Source organism: Lissotriton helveticus, chromosome 1_1 (genome assembly GCF_964261635.1).
Source record: "Lissotriton helveticus chromosome 1_1, aLisHel1.1, whole genome shotgun sequence".
In the NCBI taxonomy this organism is placed as follows: Eukaryota; Metazoa; Chordata; class Amphibia; order Caudata; family Salamandridae; genus Lissotriton; species Lissotriton helveticus.
In genome coordinates, this window is record NC_136057.1 from 1,567,910,264 (window position 1) to 1,567,929,063 (window position 18,800).

At 45.5% G+C, this 18,800-nt stretch overlaps 1 protein-coding gene across 1 annotated transcript; it reads left to right on the forward strand.

The window, feature by feature from the left end:
* Nucleotides 1-3,795: 3,795 nt before the first annotated feature.
* On the forward strand, nt 3,796-14,671 carry LOC144828721 (regulator of G-protein signaling 1-like). Its single transcript, XM_078687124.1, has 6 exons — nt 3,796-3,959; nt 7,851-7,931; nt 9,460-9,521; nt 11,358-11,524; nt 13,261-13,876; nt 14,160-14,671. The coding sequence occupies exons 1-5, from the start codon at nt 3,862-3,864 to the stop codon at nt 13,450-13,452; spliced, it is 600 nt and encodes a 199-aa protein (XP_078543250.1). The 5' UTR covers nt 3,796-3,861; the 3' UTR covers nt 13,453-13,876; nt 14,160-14,671.
* The last annotated feature ends 4,129 nt before the right edge of the window (nt 14,672-18,800 follow it).

Genomic DNA, 18,800 nt, shown 5'->3' on the forward strand with positions numbered 1-18,800 from the left:
CTATGTTACCAGAAGGCTAACAAAACTCTAGGATGTAAGCCTAAGGCTCCTTCAACTAGGGGCAAAGCGGCTACAGCGGCTTTGCTACATAACGTTCCTATTGCAGACATATGTAGGGCGGCTACGTGGAAGTCTGTCCACACATTTGCTAAGCATTACTGCCTGGATTCTGATACCAGGACAGATGGGCAAGTTGGGGAGGCTTCGCTGAGGAATTTATATGCTCAGTAAGGATTTTTCTTTTAGTTTTCTTCCACCGCTGGATTTGCTTGTTGGGATGGGCTTGCCATTCTATTCACAAATTATGACTATACACAGAGATCCCCTACTACAGAGGGGTATGACTGTTATAGTCATAAGCGACCCGCCCTCCTCCCCGGTGGAAGAAGTGTTTTCCTGGATGCTACAGGCCTGGCTCTAAGAGTCCATCAAAAAGAACTGAAAGTAACTTGCCTTTGGCGCTGCATCATTAGATACCGAGGGTCTCTGGAGGGTTCCTTAAAGGCACGGTATCCCTTTTCCAGACACATAATGGCAGCCTATGGGGCTTGTCTGTCCAACCCTTCCTCTCTATCATGATAAAGGATTTTTGTGAAGGGGAGTTTCTCTATGTGTGAAACTCTGTAAAATGTGTAAATTTCTATATTATTTGGCTATCCTTTTTCACTTCAGGATGAAGTGCTGGCCAATGTAGCCTTGTTAATTTCAGGCTGCATTATTTGTCTTTCATTTTCTCTTCAGTGTCTATGCAGGACTGCAGAAGAAGACCACTTAAGAGACTATTTTGATTGCTCCGGGGTCCACGCACATGTGCTGGACTATTCACCAATTATGACTATAACAGAGAATCCCCACTACAGAACTGGAGTTACAGGTAAGAAACTACTCCTTACTCTCATAGTGAGAGGATGGGACTTGCTCTCCTAGTGACACTGGGGGTTTGCTCCATAGTGCCAGTGGGGGCTTGCTGCCTAGATGACAGTGAGGGCATGCTGTCATATTATCACTGAGATCTTTCATTAAAGTAACAGTGAGCATCTTCTGCCACAATTACAGCAAGGGCTTTCTGTCAAGTGATAGCGAGGGTCCTCTGTGAAGTGACAGCGAGGGCCCTCTGTGAAGTGACAGCAAGGGCATTCTGGCAAGTGACAGTGAGGGCAGTCTGGCATGTGATAGGGAGGGCCTTCAGTCAAGTGACAGAGAGGGCATTCTGTCAAGCGACAGCGAGGGCCATCTGTCAAGTGACAGCGAGGGCATTCTGTCAAGCGTCAGTGAGGGTACTCTGTCAAGTGACAGCGAGGGCCCTTCCTTAAAGTAACAGAGAGGGCCTCATGTCAAGTGACAGTGAGGGCCTTCTGTCAAGCGAGGGCCTCCTGTCAACTGCCAGCGAGGTCCTTCTGCCCAGTCAAAGCCGGATTCTGTTGAGGGAATGTTCGAGACCCCTGCCCCATAGGCCCAGCAGTGATTGTCTTTGATACTGAACGCTCTAATGGTCACAGGGCACAGTCACAGAAAGTGGACTAAAGCCACTGGTTGCAGTGTCTCCAGTGAGGCAAGAAGAATGGTAAGGTGCTAGAGACACACACAGTGCATTTCTTCCCAGTTTTCTCAATCTGACATATTTCTGGTGCACTAAGATCCCAGTGTATGTTGCCCCTCCTACATGCCGCTACAATGTATGCAATTTCAATCATTCCCATAAAAAGACATAAGGTTTGGGGAAACTCCACCCAGGGTGTGCAGTTTTACATAGATTTACACAGAAACAGCATTTGATTCCATGTAACACCATCAGACCCCGACAGTCCACCATCTGCTCTGCTTTTTACACACACAGACAGTTGGTAAAATCACACACAGCTTTCACTTTTCTTTTTGAATTTGGTAGAACATTTATTGCAGCCAGTGAATCAACGAGAGGAGACAGAACAGCACTCACTCTCCCATGTGAACAGAGAGAATCTACTCCAGCATTACGACATCTACAGCACCAAGCTGGACTGCTGAACTGCAGCTATTAAATACTGCACTACTATGCTAAAGTGTGGTTCCTGCTAATAACGAGCTATACTGTTTCCATCCCTGTGTACAGGTCTTAACTAGAGGCCCAAAACTTTTCTTGGGAACCTGTCTCAGCGCTGCTATATGCCATGACTGACAAACCCTAAGGCTGCCTAGCCTCCACCTCATGTCCCTTTCTTCCTCCATCCTACTCTCCCTGCCTCTTTATCTCACTCTTGCTGGTTTTTTTATCACTCCTTTCCTATCTTTCTCTTCATCCTTCTCCCTCCATTTTCTGGCTTTCTCTTTCATTCTCTGGGTCAAAGTTTGACGATGAAAAGTCTTTGGGTGAATGGCACAAGAGAGCCCCCCCCCCCGTAAGTGCTAAGTTAAGACACAGTCTCTCCCACATTTTTGGACTGGCTCATGTCTTCCAGTTGAAAAGCTGTAGCAGTGCTGTTTTACCACTGCAGATCGTAGAAAACAGTTGCTTGTCACAGGACCTTTGAAAGCTTGAGATACTTTTGACTTAAAATATAGCAGTATTTATTGATGTATCTAAAATAAACAACATAACATAACAAAATAACATACACAGAGCAACAAAACAGCACACTTAACCCCTTCGCTGAGGGGTGTTTTTCCCCCGCTGTGCGGGGGGGAGGGGGGCCGCGCGAGGCGCCGCCCTGCAGGTGACGAGCTCAGCTCGTCACGGCCACACCCGTTTTTAGATCGTTCAGCACAGCGTGGATATTAGCTCCGCGTGCGAACGTTCCAACAGCCGTGACGAGCTGAGCTCGTCAGCAGCACCCATGTGGTTAAAACATAACACAGAACAACTCAATAAAACTTCTGAATAGAACCCAAGACAGTACAGCACATTGCAGTAGACAAGAGCAAAAACACAGCAACACAAACGCAACAGAATACATCACCACCACAACAAAATGACAGGCAGCAAACACATACAAACATTGTTGTCACACATTATCACATTTAGACACTTGCATTCATGCTACTGTGATAAAGGCATTTGCACTAAGCACCACATTAACTCACCACAGAGACATGAAAAAGTGCCAGCCACAAATGTTTCCTGGTTAGAGCCCCTGTCCTCAAAAAGTTATGCAGGCAGAGCTTTAAATGAGCCGGTACTCAGTACCTGCACTTCTTTGATTTGAGAGGGCGAGTATTGGCACTTCTCAGCACTGCTGCTGTACATTTAATGGGCGAGTACCGGCACTTCTCAGGAACAAACAGGTACTCTATATACACTCCCACCCCAAGTGCCTTGAGACCCTCACGGGTGAGTAGTGCGCTTACAATTCCCTGATTGATTGAGTAGTGAGTACTTGCACTTCTAGATTCCTATTCAAATCACTGAATGCAGGTGCCCAACACAGCATCCATCTGAACCAGTTAAAAACTGCACCACATTCAAAAAGATCCAAGTTCCTAGCCAATATCTTCAGGATGGCCAGCTACTGGGAAGCCCCAGACGACATCACGTCCATTTGAAGGTGTACACTCTTGATAGGCAGGAATGAACGTATAAAGAGGAGATTCTCAAATAAAAACAAACTTGTGTCTGAAAGGCGGTAAAGCTGAAAATGTGACACAGAATGTCTCTCTGCTAGGTCCTTTGTGTCTGCTTCACTTTACACGTCAACAGCGAGAAAAGAGGAACTTGAAGGTTTGCGGTCAAGTCAGTTGATAACGACGCTTCGTAACTTCACACGCCCCCTGCCCCCACGTCAGCGAGCAGCCATAAAAGGCGGTGATGCACGTGGCCTTAGCCACAATACACGGCGCAGACTTAAGACGAGAAGACCACAAGCCTAACGCCACACGCTCGCAAAGATGCCTGGAATATTCTACACTCACTTATCCAGCACAGTGGAGCCCAAAGGCCAGGAAGGCACAGAAGAGGTGACTGAGAGAAAGAAGCCAAGGACCTTGTAAGTGTACCTCGCACGTGCGCCTCTGTAAATATCGAGTTTTATTGGGTTGATAGTGCGCAAACTAGTGGGTGCTATCTAGTGAGCTATCACAACCATGAGAAGCCCACCCAAACGGGTCAATTACATGATGGGCAAGTTAAGAGGTGGACAGGCCCGGTCCACCCTTGAGCTGGGCTTCAGCACACCAAAGAGTGTTTACTGTAATTTTTCCTGATTGGGTTCTCATAGTTAAAATAATGCTCTGTGTACCTTTAGGACAGATCGGCCAAGGTGCCAAGGAAGTGCAGCATCCACAGGTCAATATGGATAATATGATTTGGCTAAAACTATTAATAAGCGTTGATGCAGTGTGCAGCGTGATCCGTTTTGAGGTTAGGAATAGACCAGTGTACAATTTGATTACGACTCAATTGTGAACTTGTCAAATTTTGGAATTATGCAATTTCTCATCTTATGTTTGTTAGCAGTAGACTGTTTAAAACAGAAAATGTGTTACTAAGATACATCTTCTCACGCCAATCTCTTGCATATATTTCACCTGACTTTTTTAATGGCATGTTTCCCTTTGCATGAAAAGCCACTTTTTGAGCCATTTGCGTAAATTCAGACAATCCTCGCAAATTTCCAAAAATTAAATGCATGAATAATTTTGCTCTTCTCTGGAGCATATTTTTCAACGTATCTGAACTGAGGCGCACCAATTGGACCGTAGCCACTGTAGCCACACATTTTCAATTAAAATAAGTTTTAAACTATGCAGTTTTACTTCCATTTAATTCTTTTTTCATATTGGAAGAAAGAAAAGAAGCAAGCGCCAAGCTTTTTATTATTATTGAGCACGAAGATCGATTGTCTTCTGAAAGCTTTTGAGTTTTGTGCCCTAAAATCAGGGCTCCCGTCAGGGTACCACGCAGGTAGACAGCGTCCCCCGCTTACTTTACCGGGAGCTCGATAACTGGAGCAAATAGAGCCACACATTCACTCTTTGGCCTCTCTGGGGCGAGATCGGAGCCCATTCAGAACGCTGCTCAAGCTGGCTTCTCTGATGCAGTCGCATCTAAGAAGTGAGCGAGGGGAGGCAATGAGTCTGATGGTGCAAGCCACCTTTCGTGACTTCACTTCCTGTCGTGACGTCAGCCCCTTCCCCCCAACAAACACTTCTTTTTTTAGGACTTGTGCCCTGCCTAAAATGTATGTGAGGATTTTCATTTGGTTTCAGGAAAGGATTTAGGACGACAAAGGGAGCCTGACATAAAAGTGAGAAGTTGAAGGAGGGTTGAAGTGTAAACAATATTGACTGAGACTGAGTAGAACCATTGGGTGTTGGTTGGAGTTAGCGAATAAAATATCTCCCAGAGATTCATTGTTTCTGAGGTTCAGCAATCCCTCGAATGTTTTGCATAATAGTTATATATGGCTGGAGAAGCAATATTCCATGCATAATATAGGTCACACACATTGTTATGGAAGTTGCTACTAAAAGATATTCTGTTGTTTCAAATTGTTTTGTGTGTATTTTTTGAAGGAATTTGGACGGCATACATATTTTACACCATGAATGTATAGGTAGATAACAGAAATCGACAATTGCCGCATTAGTAGACTTTTACACAACATAAGCACTAATGCTTTTTTTTTACCTTTTTGTTTGAACACCTCGAAATAGCACATTTTGAAGCTCTGTCTGTAACAAGATTTGGATTCATTAATAATTAAATCACCCATTCATTCCTTCAGTGACTCAGTAGTCATTGGTTCGTTTTCTTGTTCGCTCATTATGAAGTTGAGAAACTCTTCGCATACATGTACGTCATAGTATCTTGAAAAGACAGAAAACCGTTCTTACACAGGCCCGACCCTGGTGTCCAGGTCGCGGTGGTCTTCTCTGAGGCACATATGGAGACGGCGGAACAGGTCAGGGAAGTCATGCAACAAGGAATATTGCAAATCGTGAAGCTTCTGCAGGCACTTCATAGACAAAATATTTGTAATAGTGTAGGAACAAAAAGAGATGTTTGTATCCTACTAGCATGGAGGAGAAACAGCTTTATGTAGGGTTTGGTGCCACTTTGTGGGACTTGACTCATGGCCCAACTCTCACCAGTCTCACCCCTCGGTGCAGCTCGTGAGTTCAATAATAGATCCAGTTCTATGGCTTGCCACCAGATCTTTTGACCCATGGTTGGCAGTGCTAAACTCTCTGGCACAACCAGTGCCTTAAGAACAGTGATTGCTGAAGGATAATGCCAATCGATTCATGCCAGTGCTGGAGAGCAGGATACTTTTCAGGAAACTGGAGACTGGTCTGTGAGGAACGTACAGCACATTTTATTCAGCTGCACCGTGGCCTCACGTCTTCTCGTTCCTAAAGAAACCTCCATTTTCTAGTTCTGCCACTCAACGATGCTGATAACACCAGGGCACTCACCTCTGCTGGAAAGCGGGGGTACATTGCCACCTATTTTAAAGTAAAAGCAGCGGGGACATTGCCCACTCCACGTCCACAGCGAAATGTCCTAAATGTTAAATGTATATTTGTATGGAAAAAAAATAAAAATATATTGGGGACAAAAAAGAGAAGTGTATATGACGGATTAAACTGTTAACTATGCTATTTGTTCAGTCCCAGGATAAAAAGACCTCTCCCAGACTGTCCAGCACATGAACTAGTTTTTCCATTGAGCGACTTTAGAAGAGCCACGATGATCTTGCATGACGTAGAGATAGACGACGCACTGTGAGCATAGCTCCCTGCTCTCCTGCATGCGTCACAGCTAACAGGATGTAGGGAGAGGCTGAACACTCTGGTGGTTCCTCCTTCTCACCAGAATGAGGAAGCTGTGTATCCATTCTCGTGGGAGAAGAGGAACTGGGCTTTCCACACTGTACCTCTTTCCACAGTCGCAAGATATTGCGTTGTGATCAGACAAGGCCGCCAACGCATGACGACAGCACTATAGTACCAAAGGTGTGAGCGCAGGGTGTGGGCGGTGTTTCGGAATCCTCAGTAATGCGATCCACCTAAAAGAGGTTAATTGGTCTCATTGAGAATCATTGCACGGAGATTTATCCTGCGTGGATTTATTTAAAATCTGGCATGGATTTCAACCTTGAATACCATCTTTTGAAACCAATCTTTTACGGAAACGTATACAATGTGAGGGCTCTTTGCACTTCCTGTTTCTTCCGCACAGTCATATCTCCTATGCTTTGCACAGCCTTTCCACATGCTGGTATATAGGTGAGTGCATGGCCCGATAGACCTACAGTTGACGTGCCAGCTCAGCTGCAAGGCTTGGACAGCCCACCACACACTGGTTCTCTACAGCTCTGCCTCTCTCCCATCTCAACATTTCACCCAATTGCAACTGCAGTGCCGGGGCATGGCGGCACTTTGTAGCTGCTTTGACTGCCCTCCGAGTGTTCCTTTGAATGTTCCTTGTTCTTTCTCTTATGTGGCCCTTTTAACCTGTAGAACCCAGAGATCACATTTTCAACAAAAGAAAAAGCAAACAGAAAAAGTATGTAGGCCTTTATGGTTTGGTGACTATCAGAAAATGCTTCTGGCCCAGTCCAAAAATTGTGATCGAGGTCACAAATGTCCTAGTGCAATTTGAGGGGGGGGGGGGGGGCACTGTTTTGATGGCAGAACTTTCCTGGTAGATAATGTCTGGCACCAATGTTAGTTTGTTTTTTCTCCCAGCTAGTACCAATAGTAAGTTTTATAGAGATTAAGGCTTGTATGAAATATCACAGGCAGGAAAAGAGCAGAAAGTTTGATGTAGCTCATAGAATCACTTTGTACACACGTGTAATGTAACATTAAGTTAGCTGAGGTGCCATAGCAGTTTACACGGGACTGACCTTTGCTCTCTCTTTGCCCACCAGCATGGACCTGAAGGGTTACCTGAGATCGATGTTTCCTCCACTGGAGCCAGGCGTTAAGCCTTCCTACTCCAAGGCGCAGAAGTGAGTAGTACAGCAACATAGAAAACGGGCAAGAGGAATGAGGGGAGGTGGTCTTCACTGTCGTCAGCTTACAGTAAACAGAATAAGGCTCTGCCTTTCTCCGGGTGTGCGACATATCCAAGAGGTTTTCACTTTATTGACTGACCAATTAATAGGAAAACAATTACTATCAAACTACGTATTATAAAGAAAAGCGCTTTATATGTAATGTATCACACCTTGGTACGTTTTGTGCATACCGTAAATACAAAATGGCTACCTTTTTATAAAGGTTTTAATGGCATTTTTTAGTCCTTGTGTTAATGATCCCACATGAGGATAGAGCTTAGAGTCCTATACACCTAAGAGCTAAATATGGTTTTCCATGAGACACATAACTTGGTAACATCTGTGTTGAGTGGGTAGAAAGCCATTAATGCACCGTTCCTTGCAGAGGCGGAATTTACCGCCACCGCTGATCATAGGATATGCCAAGAAAAAGGGTGAGAGAGTGTTGTGGAAATACCCCGGGGGTACAAATTAAATACAGATTCTCATTAATCACAGGGTTATTGTGTTTGTTAAATATACGCTCTATAAGCCTGGTATACCTGTATAATTGTGAACTGCTAAACAAACATTACCGCTCATGTCAGTGGACTAGCACATGCTGCCATCACCCTGAGGTGCTGGCGGTCCCACTGCCTAAAGGAGGGGGGGCATCCTCTGTCTAGCCAAGAGCACCAGATGCTGACAGCAGGTTATACACCCACTGCCATTTCAACAGAGGGTCATAACCCACAAGACTAGAACCCTTCTAACAGGAACACTGAGGGCCTCATTTACATTATTTTGCCATAGGGCGGCATTGTCGGCGTTGTATGAGTGATTCTTTTTGTGCAGGAAGTGACTTCTTCACACACAAAAACAATCACAAGAGGTGTTTTCCTATTTCAATGAAAATGAGGAGAAATAAAGGTATTTCTCCTCATTGCAACTTTCTTACACTTCCCCTCGATAGGCATAGGAATCGGACACATTCCCACATTTACAAAAACCCTGTAAATCTGGCAATGCATCAGATGCCATGGATGTTGCGTGGGAACACCCACAGCAACATTCATGGAACTCCCCTTTGAAACAGAGTAATGTGTGAAAGGGGGCCATATTTACAAGGCCACAAAAGCCACAGGGTATCACATGGCCTTGTAAATACGGGCAGGCACACTATGCTTCCGGTGCATCAAAAAAAGTGATGCACAGCGGTGCAATGGACTTGTCAATAAGCCTCTTAGTGCCCCCAAAACTTGCAAGAAGCCAGAAATCACTCATAGTTTAACTGAGATGTTCTCTGTTGGTGGAACACTATGCTTTACAATTTTGCAATGGGTGGTTTCAAGATCCTGGCCTCTCGTTTTATTTTGCTTTGGGGCCCATTGTTCTGTTCTTTCGCCATGACTTGATTATGGGCCCTGGTCTAGGAATTGATGTGTCAGTAAAATATATGCTTCCATTAAGTAAACTTTCCACTTCTCTGCTGCTCCCCTAGGTTCCATGAAGATGAGGCTGCACCTTGGTCCAAATCGCTGGAGTGCCTGCTCTGCTACAATGGTAAGGACCTCACCAGTGGAGAAGTGTGGCTCAATGGTTAGAGCAGCAGACCCTGATGCAAAGGTCTGGCCCGGGACCAGGGTTCAATTCCTGCCTCGGCGGGTCTTGGGCTCAATTTCCTCGGACCTGATAATTCTGGCCTCGGTGCCTATTCTAATCACGGGTCCCACTCTGCAACTCTGGGCAATAGCTTGCTTAGTCTCCACAACGGCCCCAACAGCGCTGGGATGCCTGGCTTCACCTTGGACGTGCCCAGGAGTGGGCATTTCACAGGGAAAAGCCAGGAAGGGTTCCACAGCGGTATGCTTACAGCGCCAAGACACCTCAGGGTATAAGTGCGCTATACAAGTACGAATTCATTTCATGTGATTTCACAAATCTACTCATTCTTGGAGAAAGCAACTGCCGCCTCTTCCCGTCCACAAAGAGCTGCTGCCTTCTGGGTACAAACCATGGTGGACTAAAGCACTTTTGATCATGAAAGTCACCCATGCTTCCGCTCTTTGTGTTGAGAATACCTACTGCCAACCTACAATAAATGCCATAGACTCCTCGTTGATTGGCTGGGCTTCTGGAGCGCAAGAAGGTGCAGCAGAATGTTCAGGCCATTTAGTAGGACAAGGGAGAAAAGTGGAATTTCCTGGTAGTTATCAAACCTTCAGGAAGGGCTATAGCATCTACAATCATCTTTATTTTCATTCTGACTGTAGTGGAGACACAAACTTATAGGACAAGGCACTCCTAGACACGCTGAAGTGCCCTGCAAAAAAAACACTAACTACATATTCCCAACTAAGATTTCCAAATCAACCATTTCTCTCAGTATGAGGGACAAGAGGTTTTCCAAGATGGCCGCCGCCAGTGCTGCTGAGAGCCAGGGTTGTCAAATACCACAGCTTTGCAGTGGAGTCTATCTCATACCTTGCTTTCACTACCCCGCACTTCCTGTCTCTTTACCTCACTCTCAACAGATCTTTTTCATCCATACTTTCTTCATTTCACATTGTGTTCCCTTCTTTCGCTTCTTTCTTCTTTCTCCTGTTTCTACCTTTCTCTCTCTTGGGTGAAAGTCTGATGGCGAAAAATAGGACCCAGTGACGTATTATAGATATGGGCACTGTCCCACTTTGTCCCGCAGCACGCACTTTAGTGTGTGCGCTAAGTACACACCAGGGCAATGCACCGAATCATAGCAAAAGGCCTGTTCCTGCTTTGGAGAACCCACGCTTGGACAGGAAACAGCGCATTAGTGGAAGGCAGACTGCGGTTTGGTGTCCCTGTCCACCTCTCTCTGTGCTGGTGGTAACCAGCCCTGAGTTTTAAAGGGGTGCAGGGATCCTCCTGCAAGTAGATGGGGTGAGCGACTGCACCTGCTTGCAGGGGATGCATGAGGGTATCCCTGGGGCCCTTTTTCCTAAATTTCAAGGAGGCCGAGGAGGATGCATTGACTGGGTGCCACCTCTATGTTGTGCACTGTCAGCATTCCCCCTATTGGCATCTTTTCCTCTGCTCCTGTGACTGTAATATGGTGCAGGTGGAGAGGAAAAGATGTTGCTCATTATAGGGCCACCCCGGTTCAAATGACGGAATGGCTCATTGAGACTGCTCTAGTGCACATCAGAGCATGCACTATCTGTATTAAAGAACGGGGCCTCGAAAGGCCCTACCGCCCTTTTGTAATATCAACATGCCCCTGAGGTGCAACAAGTGGGTGCAAATACATTCCTGAAGCACTTTCAATAATATAGTCCCAGGCACCCAAAAAGGAACGCCAGTACTCATCACCTGCTACCACAGGCACAAATTAAGCTCTACTTCCTTTCTGCCCCACTGTAGCTGGTCGAGCTGCCTTCCATGTCTTCCTGAAGTCGGAGTACAGCGATGAGAACCTGGACTTCTGGCTGGCCTGTGAGCACTTCAAGAAATCTGCCTGCACAGACAACCTGCAGAGTCAAGCTCAGAGAATTTACCAGGAATACATCAAAGCAGATGCCCCGCGACAGGTGCGTCAACATCTGGGTCTGAGTCTGTGCTGGAGTCATGGTGCCCAGGAGCAGTGGTGCAGTTTCTATGTAAAACAGCTATGATGGGAGACTCTGTGCTACCACAGTCTGGAGACTACAAGTGATTTTCCACTCTCACTCATTCTTTCGCTCTTAGGCTCTCTTCAATGCTCTTTCGTTGTTTCACTCCCTCATGTTTCCCTATCCCTTTTGCCCTCTCCTTTGTTGCTCTCTCAATCCTTTTTCTTCTCCCTGCTGTCCCTTTCTATCTCTCACATCGCATGCATTTTTTCTCTCGTCCTTTTCTCTCTGCTCTCTTTATTGATATATTTCCCTCCAGTATTCCTCATTCTCTTTCAGTATTTCTCCCCCTTTCTCTCTCTTTAACTAATTTCTCTTGATCGTTCTCTCCCACTACCTCTCACCATGTCTCAAACTTACCTTTCCCTTTTAATCTCTTTCTCGGTTTCTTTCTCCCTTCCACACACTCTCTCTCTTTCTCACTCTTTTTCCTACCCCTTTCTCAATGCCGCTCTGGCTTTGCTTGTGTCATCTCTTTGATAGATTCATGAATGGTTGGGCAATGGTAATTTGGCAGGGCAAACAGAAGGAGACGAGGTACGTAGAATGGTAGCCGGATGGGCCGGTAGTCTGAGATGTGATGTGTAGTCTGTTGGATGATAGGTATGTGGATACGTAGGTAGACAGTGACATAGGTGGGTATTTTAGTAATGGTTGACTAGTCATGGAGAGATTGAGGTGTACCGAGTATTCTTCATGCCGGCAGGTAGGGAATGATCTTGGCCTGCACACTGGTAGATGGATGGGAAGTCCATAGGTAGGCAGTAAAGTAAGAAGATGATTATGCATAATGATTTATTACTGGGTAGACAGGGTAGTAGGCAAGTCCAATGGTTGGTTACTGTGTAGGTAGGGAGCGGAACTAGACATACAGACTGGTGTATGGTTGCATATTTCATAACTCAGGAGTTGAGTTAGACCTGAATACTTGTCGATTGTTACTTAGGTCAGGATTGAAGCTTGATGTGTATATTTGTACATTTTGTAGTAGGTCAGAGTACAGGACTAGAGCTAGACATGTCGAATGCTGAAATATCAGAGTGGAACTAGGCTTGTCCAGTCGTGTCTTGGCATAGCGCCTGGGAGTGAAGCAAGACATTTAGACTGGTGGACTGTTTTCTAAGTCGAGAGTGAGGCTCGACATATTTATTTGTAGATTGTTTTGTTTACCACAAGTGGAGCTATATTGATTGGTGTGGTTAGGCTGCATTTTGTGAGTTTTAAGTGATGCTGCTACAGTTGAACAATGTACTATGTGGAGGCAGTTGACATGTAGATTGCTGTGTCAGTTGGGGACAGAGCAGATTATTTATACTGATGGTTTGTTGTGTATGTTGTTGTATGTTGGACATTTACACGGGTAGGCTGCTGTGCAAGTCACAAATGGAATTAGACATGCATTTAGGTAGATTCTTGTGTTGTTGGAGAGTACAGCTAGATAGTATGTCTGCAGATTAATTGTAGTGAAATCTAGCACCCTACCTTGTAGTCTAGTGAACTGCCTACTTTTGTCATGACCTACAAGCAGTCTTTTGAGTATCTTCCTACAAGTGCCCCACAAAGATTGATTCTGCAACATCACAGTTCACAGCATGCGTTAGATATTATGAGAGGAACGGATTAACACATCAAACCTCATCCCCTTGTTTCTTTAGGTCAACCTTGACTTCCACACAAGAGAATCTGTTGCCCAAAAGGTGAGAGAGGCCACTCTGACATGCTTCGATGAGGCTCAGTGGACAGTCTACATGCTCATGGAGCGGGACTCCTACCCTCGCTTCCTGAAGTCTGAGGGGTACCTGAACCTGATCAGCAGACATCAAGGTTGCAACGGAAGAGACGCTTGAATGCATGGATGGTGAACACTGAGCAATATCCATCCAATCAGGCACTGTCAGGCCCTCTAGTGGAGTAGAGCCGGCCCAGGCATGAAGTAAGAAGACACGGCACAGGGTCGAGCCTTCAATATGAGTGGAGCAACCAGGCCTTCAAAGGAGAAGATGGGCCATGGGTGTGTAGAGGATGGAAGGCCAGCTAGCTGAAGGGCCTAGAAAATAGACAGACAGCAAAGGAGGTGTCTCATTGCTTTGTTTATCTCTAGTTAACTGCAATAACCCACCTTAAATGGCCTCAAATAAAGCGCAGATGAGGGTAAGGGCTCCCGAGGCCCATTACAAGGTATGGGTAAAAGATCGACTGATAGGTACCAACTTGTCTATCAGATCCTGAAGCTCAAATACCTCTACTTTAAAGATGCACACTGATACGGATGTATGTCATTACAACGCATGCTTTTTCCACGCATGCCTTTACAACGCAGGTTTTACAACGCAAGTCGTTACAACGACTTGCGTTGGGGGGCGCTGGATAGTGGAATAGTTTAATTTACTATTCCAACTCCAGTCCCCGTGGATAGTAGGGAAGGTTTTGGATAGTAAATTAAACTATTCCCTATCCTACAGCGCCCTCCAGCACATGTCGTTGTAATACCTGCGTTGTAAAGATACTGCATGGAAAAAGTTTCGTTGTAAAGGATGTTTCCCCACTTATACAGGTCATCTCATGATGACATTCCGTGGTTCAAGTCTGCCCTAGAGAAATGATATATGAGCTCATGGAGAGATGTCTGAAGAGATGAAAAGCACCCTCATTTTATGAGTAATATTTAAGACAGCATCAACATAATATTAATAAGAAGGTGCTTTATGTGACAAAGAGAAATGTAGAGTTTTGTCCTTTTTGAAAATCCAAATGAAGCATTATCTGATCTATATCATGTTGAGAATTGTATAATTTATTTGTGGGGAAAACGAAGATGTAAATAATATAAATGAGCATAACAAAAAATATTAGATGGGCGGGATAAAATATGAAAATGAGAAGATATGTTTATGTAATTTATTTATTTTGTTTAAGTGTTATTTTATTTGCCAGCGTTGAATTATGTTTACCCTATAGCAGACTCTGCACTTCACAGGTCGTGCACTCAGTATTTCCATGTGTTAGATGTTGCCTCAGAAGATTAAAATGATGTTATTCAGCTCCTAATAAACAGTGTGGACATTTGACTGTGGTTCTTGGGTAATGGCTCACCAAACGACAGGTCACTGGCCCAATGAGCTGTGGCACGATTGGCTTCATGAGTGTTCTCTAAGGATCCACCGTCTCGCGAGGTTCAGAATGGACGATATACTACAATCGTTTCTTTGGAAGACACTAACCACTGCGACCATGTATTGTTTGATGAACTAAACTTGTTTGAGGCCTAAGCTTGGTTTAAGCCCTTTGCCCAGTTTGAATTCCTTGGGTAAATCCTTAATCTCTTGAGTACAGAAGGGTGATGTACAAAGGCTCTGGCAAGGGACAATCTAAACTGTAAGGCATTGCAGAGATCGGCTGGTGAAAATGCGGCAATGGAAGCAACTTGAGCTACTGCACTCTAGCAATACTGCATATTATCTGTCATTCAGAGTTCATCACTTTCTCTTTTCGACAAACATTTTTGAAGCTGTGTATTATGTCATAACAAAGTAGTAAAACATGATGGAGCCAATGGCGGATCGCACAGGTAAACACTGTGGGGTGGTAAGGCGGGGCGGGTTTGGGGGTAGTGGAGATTGACAAAAGATGTTAAAGTGGAAGGTGAATAAATCAAACCACATATCTTGCGCTCGTCGCATTGCTCAGCAATGCGGTGAGCGCAAGGTAAGTGGTTTTATTTATTTATTTATTTACTTTCCACTTTCCTGTCGTATGTCGAACTCCACTACCCCCCACCCTACCCTGCCTCACCGCACCATAGCATTTACCTGTGCGAGCCACCACTGGAAGGAGCACTCTTCCCCTGGCAGCGGTGGAACTGGACATTTTGAGATGTTCTTGGGACATAAAGCTCAGGATTTATGTTCTAGATGGTGGAAAGGTAACAAGCATTGACATCTCAGCTGTAGAATAGCCTGACTGTTGGGCGAAGAGGAGTAGGCCATGCACTCCACCCGAGAGCCCGAACTCATAACAAAACATGGTGGTAATTTCTGCCCATCCCAGTTTCTCTTTCACAACCCTACACACAAGATACCCTGGGGCATATTTAGAAGGGCATTGTGCAACCGAAGCAACACTTTTTCCAACGCTCTGGTGGTGCAATGCCCTGCTCCATATTTACAAGGAGGCGTTAAGCCAGTTTGCGTGGCTTAACACCGCTTGTAAATATGGTCCTCCTTGAAGCAGTTTTCTGCAGCAAGGGGGTATGCAATGGGTGTTGCTGTGGGTGTTTCCAAGCAACACTCATTGCTTTTTGACACTGCTCCAGATTTACAAGGATCTGCATATCTGAGTCAGTGCCAAAAACGTACTACTCCCAGGGGAGGTGTAGGAGTGGCGCAATGAGGGGAAAACCTTTTATTGATCCTCTTTCTTTGCTCTTTCTATGTATGCTACATTCAGCAGCACACATAGAATGAGCAGAACACCATTGATGAATGTTTTTATAACCACAATCATCCCTGCAATGCAGGCCCCCATCACCATGGGTGCAAGGTCACCTGTGCTGGCGCTAGCCTGCCTTTCTTGCACCGGCGCAGGGGTGAGTACAGGAATGCACAATATTGTTGTAAATATGGCACTTTCCTGCTCTTAGAAAATGACTCTGCTTGGTTCAGCAACAATGCTTACTGTAAGGCTCTGTGCCATTTCTTGTAAATATGCCCCCCTCCCCTGTTTGCAAATATGTAACATATATCTAGAAAGGGTATACATTTATAACTGGACGGCATGTCTTCAAGTTCTGTTGCTCAAATCGTCATGCACCGCAATTCAAAAAATCTATATCCGTACTCAGAAATCTCACATGTATTGAAGAATCACAATTAAATGAGAAATGTAACTTTTTGGAACTTCATCAGAGGAAGCAAGCCAAAACCACTCCATTGATCCAATGAGGCACAACAAGTTATTCCTCGACTCCCGCTTCACTATGCTCAGAGCAGATGCTCAGAGGTAAAAAAGCCCCTGATTACGACCCTTCTCCTTGGTGAATCCAACTGTGTAGCACTCGTCCTTGACACTTGCATGAAATCACCGCCCCTCCCTCCATAAGACTAACCTCTAGAAGAAAAGTAAATTGGAATTTATTTATGATGACTGAAATCAACCTCTCGCTTCCATCCTTCTTGATTACTCGTGACTTGTCTGTATTGGGATCTCAGTCAAGACTATCATTTTTCCAACTCGAATGAATGATCGCTTAGAGTGCAATGTCTTACTAGACATGTGGACCATCTAAGGGCGAAATGTCCCTACAATCTGACAGTGAATGGTCAGAACATATATATAATAGGATTCCTCTTTTAGCACATTATCCCTGCTCACTTGCTTTACAGTGGATTTCGTCCTGAGGGCAGAATTCTACATCAGCAGGTTCCACCTATACCCTCAGTGACATGCCTGATTCCTCAGCCATCCCTGCAAAACAAATCAGTTGACAATGAGCTGTAACAACCGCCTGCACTTGCCAGAAATCTTAATTCAGTTCTCTGACCTATCACTGTGACTGTTCCCCCCCTCCGCCTACTCCCTCCTCTCAGAGGTCGAGCCGGGCTAGGCGGCCCGCGTAGTGACGGGCCGCTGTGGAGGAAGGGGTGCAGAGTTGGCCTTGACCCTTCCAGACGTCTCATGGCCTCGGGGTTAGGCAGAGCAGGCCTCCCGGGCCTGGGGTGCGGGGCGCCTCACGACCGCTCACTCCTCGCGGGTGGGCGCTGAGAGGGGGGCCAGGTGTCCCCGGCCCGCTGTGCAAGTGGATATATGATGTTAGCACGCATACTTTTAGCTCGCAGACCATTACCACGCAATTTTTACAACGCAGGACCCTTTACCACGAATACCTTTACAACGCAATACACTACAACGCAGGTACTATTACAACGCATACCATTACAACGTAAGTATAGGTAAGTATATAATATGTTAAAATAATGTAATTATGATTAATATATTTTTTTAAATTAATAAATTATTATTTTAATATTAAATATTTTAATTAATTATATTAATTTTTATTTATTAATTTGTAAATATATATGTTAAAAATACCCCTGTACCCCAAAACCCAAACCCAACCCCGAAACCTAAAAATACCCCTGTACCCCAAAGCCCAAACCCAACCCTGAAACCTAAAAATACCCCTGTACCCCAAAACCCAAACCCATCCCTGAAACCTAAAAATACCCCTGTACCCCAAAACCCAAACCCAACCCTGAAACCTAAAAATACCCCTGTACCCCAAAACCCAAACCCATCCCTGAAACCTAAAAATACCCCTGTACCCAAAACCCAAACCCAACCCTGAAACCTAAAAATACCCCTGTACCCCAAAACCCAAACCCAGCCCTGAAACCTAAAAATACCCCTGTACCCCAAAACCCAAACCCAACCCTGAAACCTAAAAATACCCCTGTACCCCAAAACCCAAACCCAACCCTGAAACCTAAAAATACCCCTGTACCCCAAAACCCAAACCCAATACCCCTAATAAATGTTTTAAAAAAAGATAAACTTACCTATACTTACGTTGTAATGGTATGCGTTGTAATAGTAGCTGCGTTGTAGTGTAATGCGTTGTAAATACATGCGTTGTAAATACCCTTGCGTTGTAATGGTTTTGTTGTAACAGTACTTCGTGGTAAAAGATGCGTGGTAACGTTTGTATACCGTGCAAGTATCTGCCCGGGCCCCAGGTACAGCCTCCCCCGCCGGGGGCCCAGTGCCTCCTTCACCCCTGTTGCGGTGAGGCAAGGTCACGGCATATGGGTGTAACTTTTCGCTAAGCACTCCCGCACCCCCGTGAGCTTGGGCTCGTCTTGAGCCACGAAGGAAAACGGTTGCAGTCTTCTCCCCGGTTTTGCTGCGCCAGCTCCCCTCCCTGCCTAGTCTTGCGGGAGGGGACTGGGAGGTAGTGATCGGGAGCGGGGCACATGCCGTTTGGTAGCGGCGCGGTCTGGCCACCGCTTGCAGCCATGGCCCAAGTGCGCACGGGGCCAAGCCTGCCCCGGGGGTGCTAGCCCGGCGGTGCCGCGGCTTTCAGGCGGCTTTCTGGCGCACCACGTTCAGGTGATTGCTCCCACCCCCCCCCTGTTTATCATTTCTGCAGTTTGGGGGTAGGCGGTGAGGCCCCCGTGGGGGCGACAGTATTTTGAAG

Coding starts and splice junctions, on each gene's coding strand:
- LOC144828721 (XM_078687124.1), top strand. CDS start 3,862: ATGCCTGGAATATTCTACACTCACTTATCCAGCACAGTGGAGCCCAAA. Junction 7,932..9,459: donor TCCTACTCCAAGGCGCAGAA/GTGAGTAGTACA, acceptor CTGCTCCCCTAG/GTTCCATGAAGATGAGGCTG. Junction 9,522..11,357: donor GTGCCTGCTCTGCTACAATG/GTAAGGACCTCA, acceptor GCCCCACTGTAG/CTGGTCGAGCTGCCTTCCAT.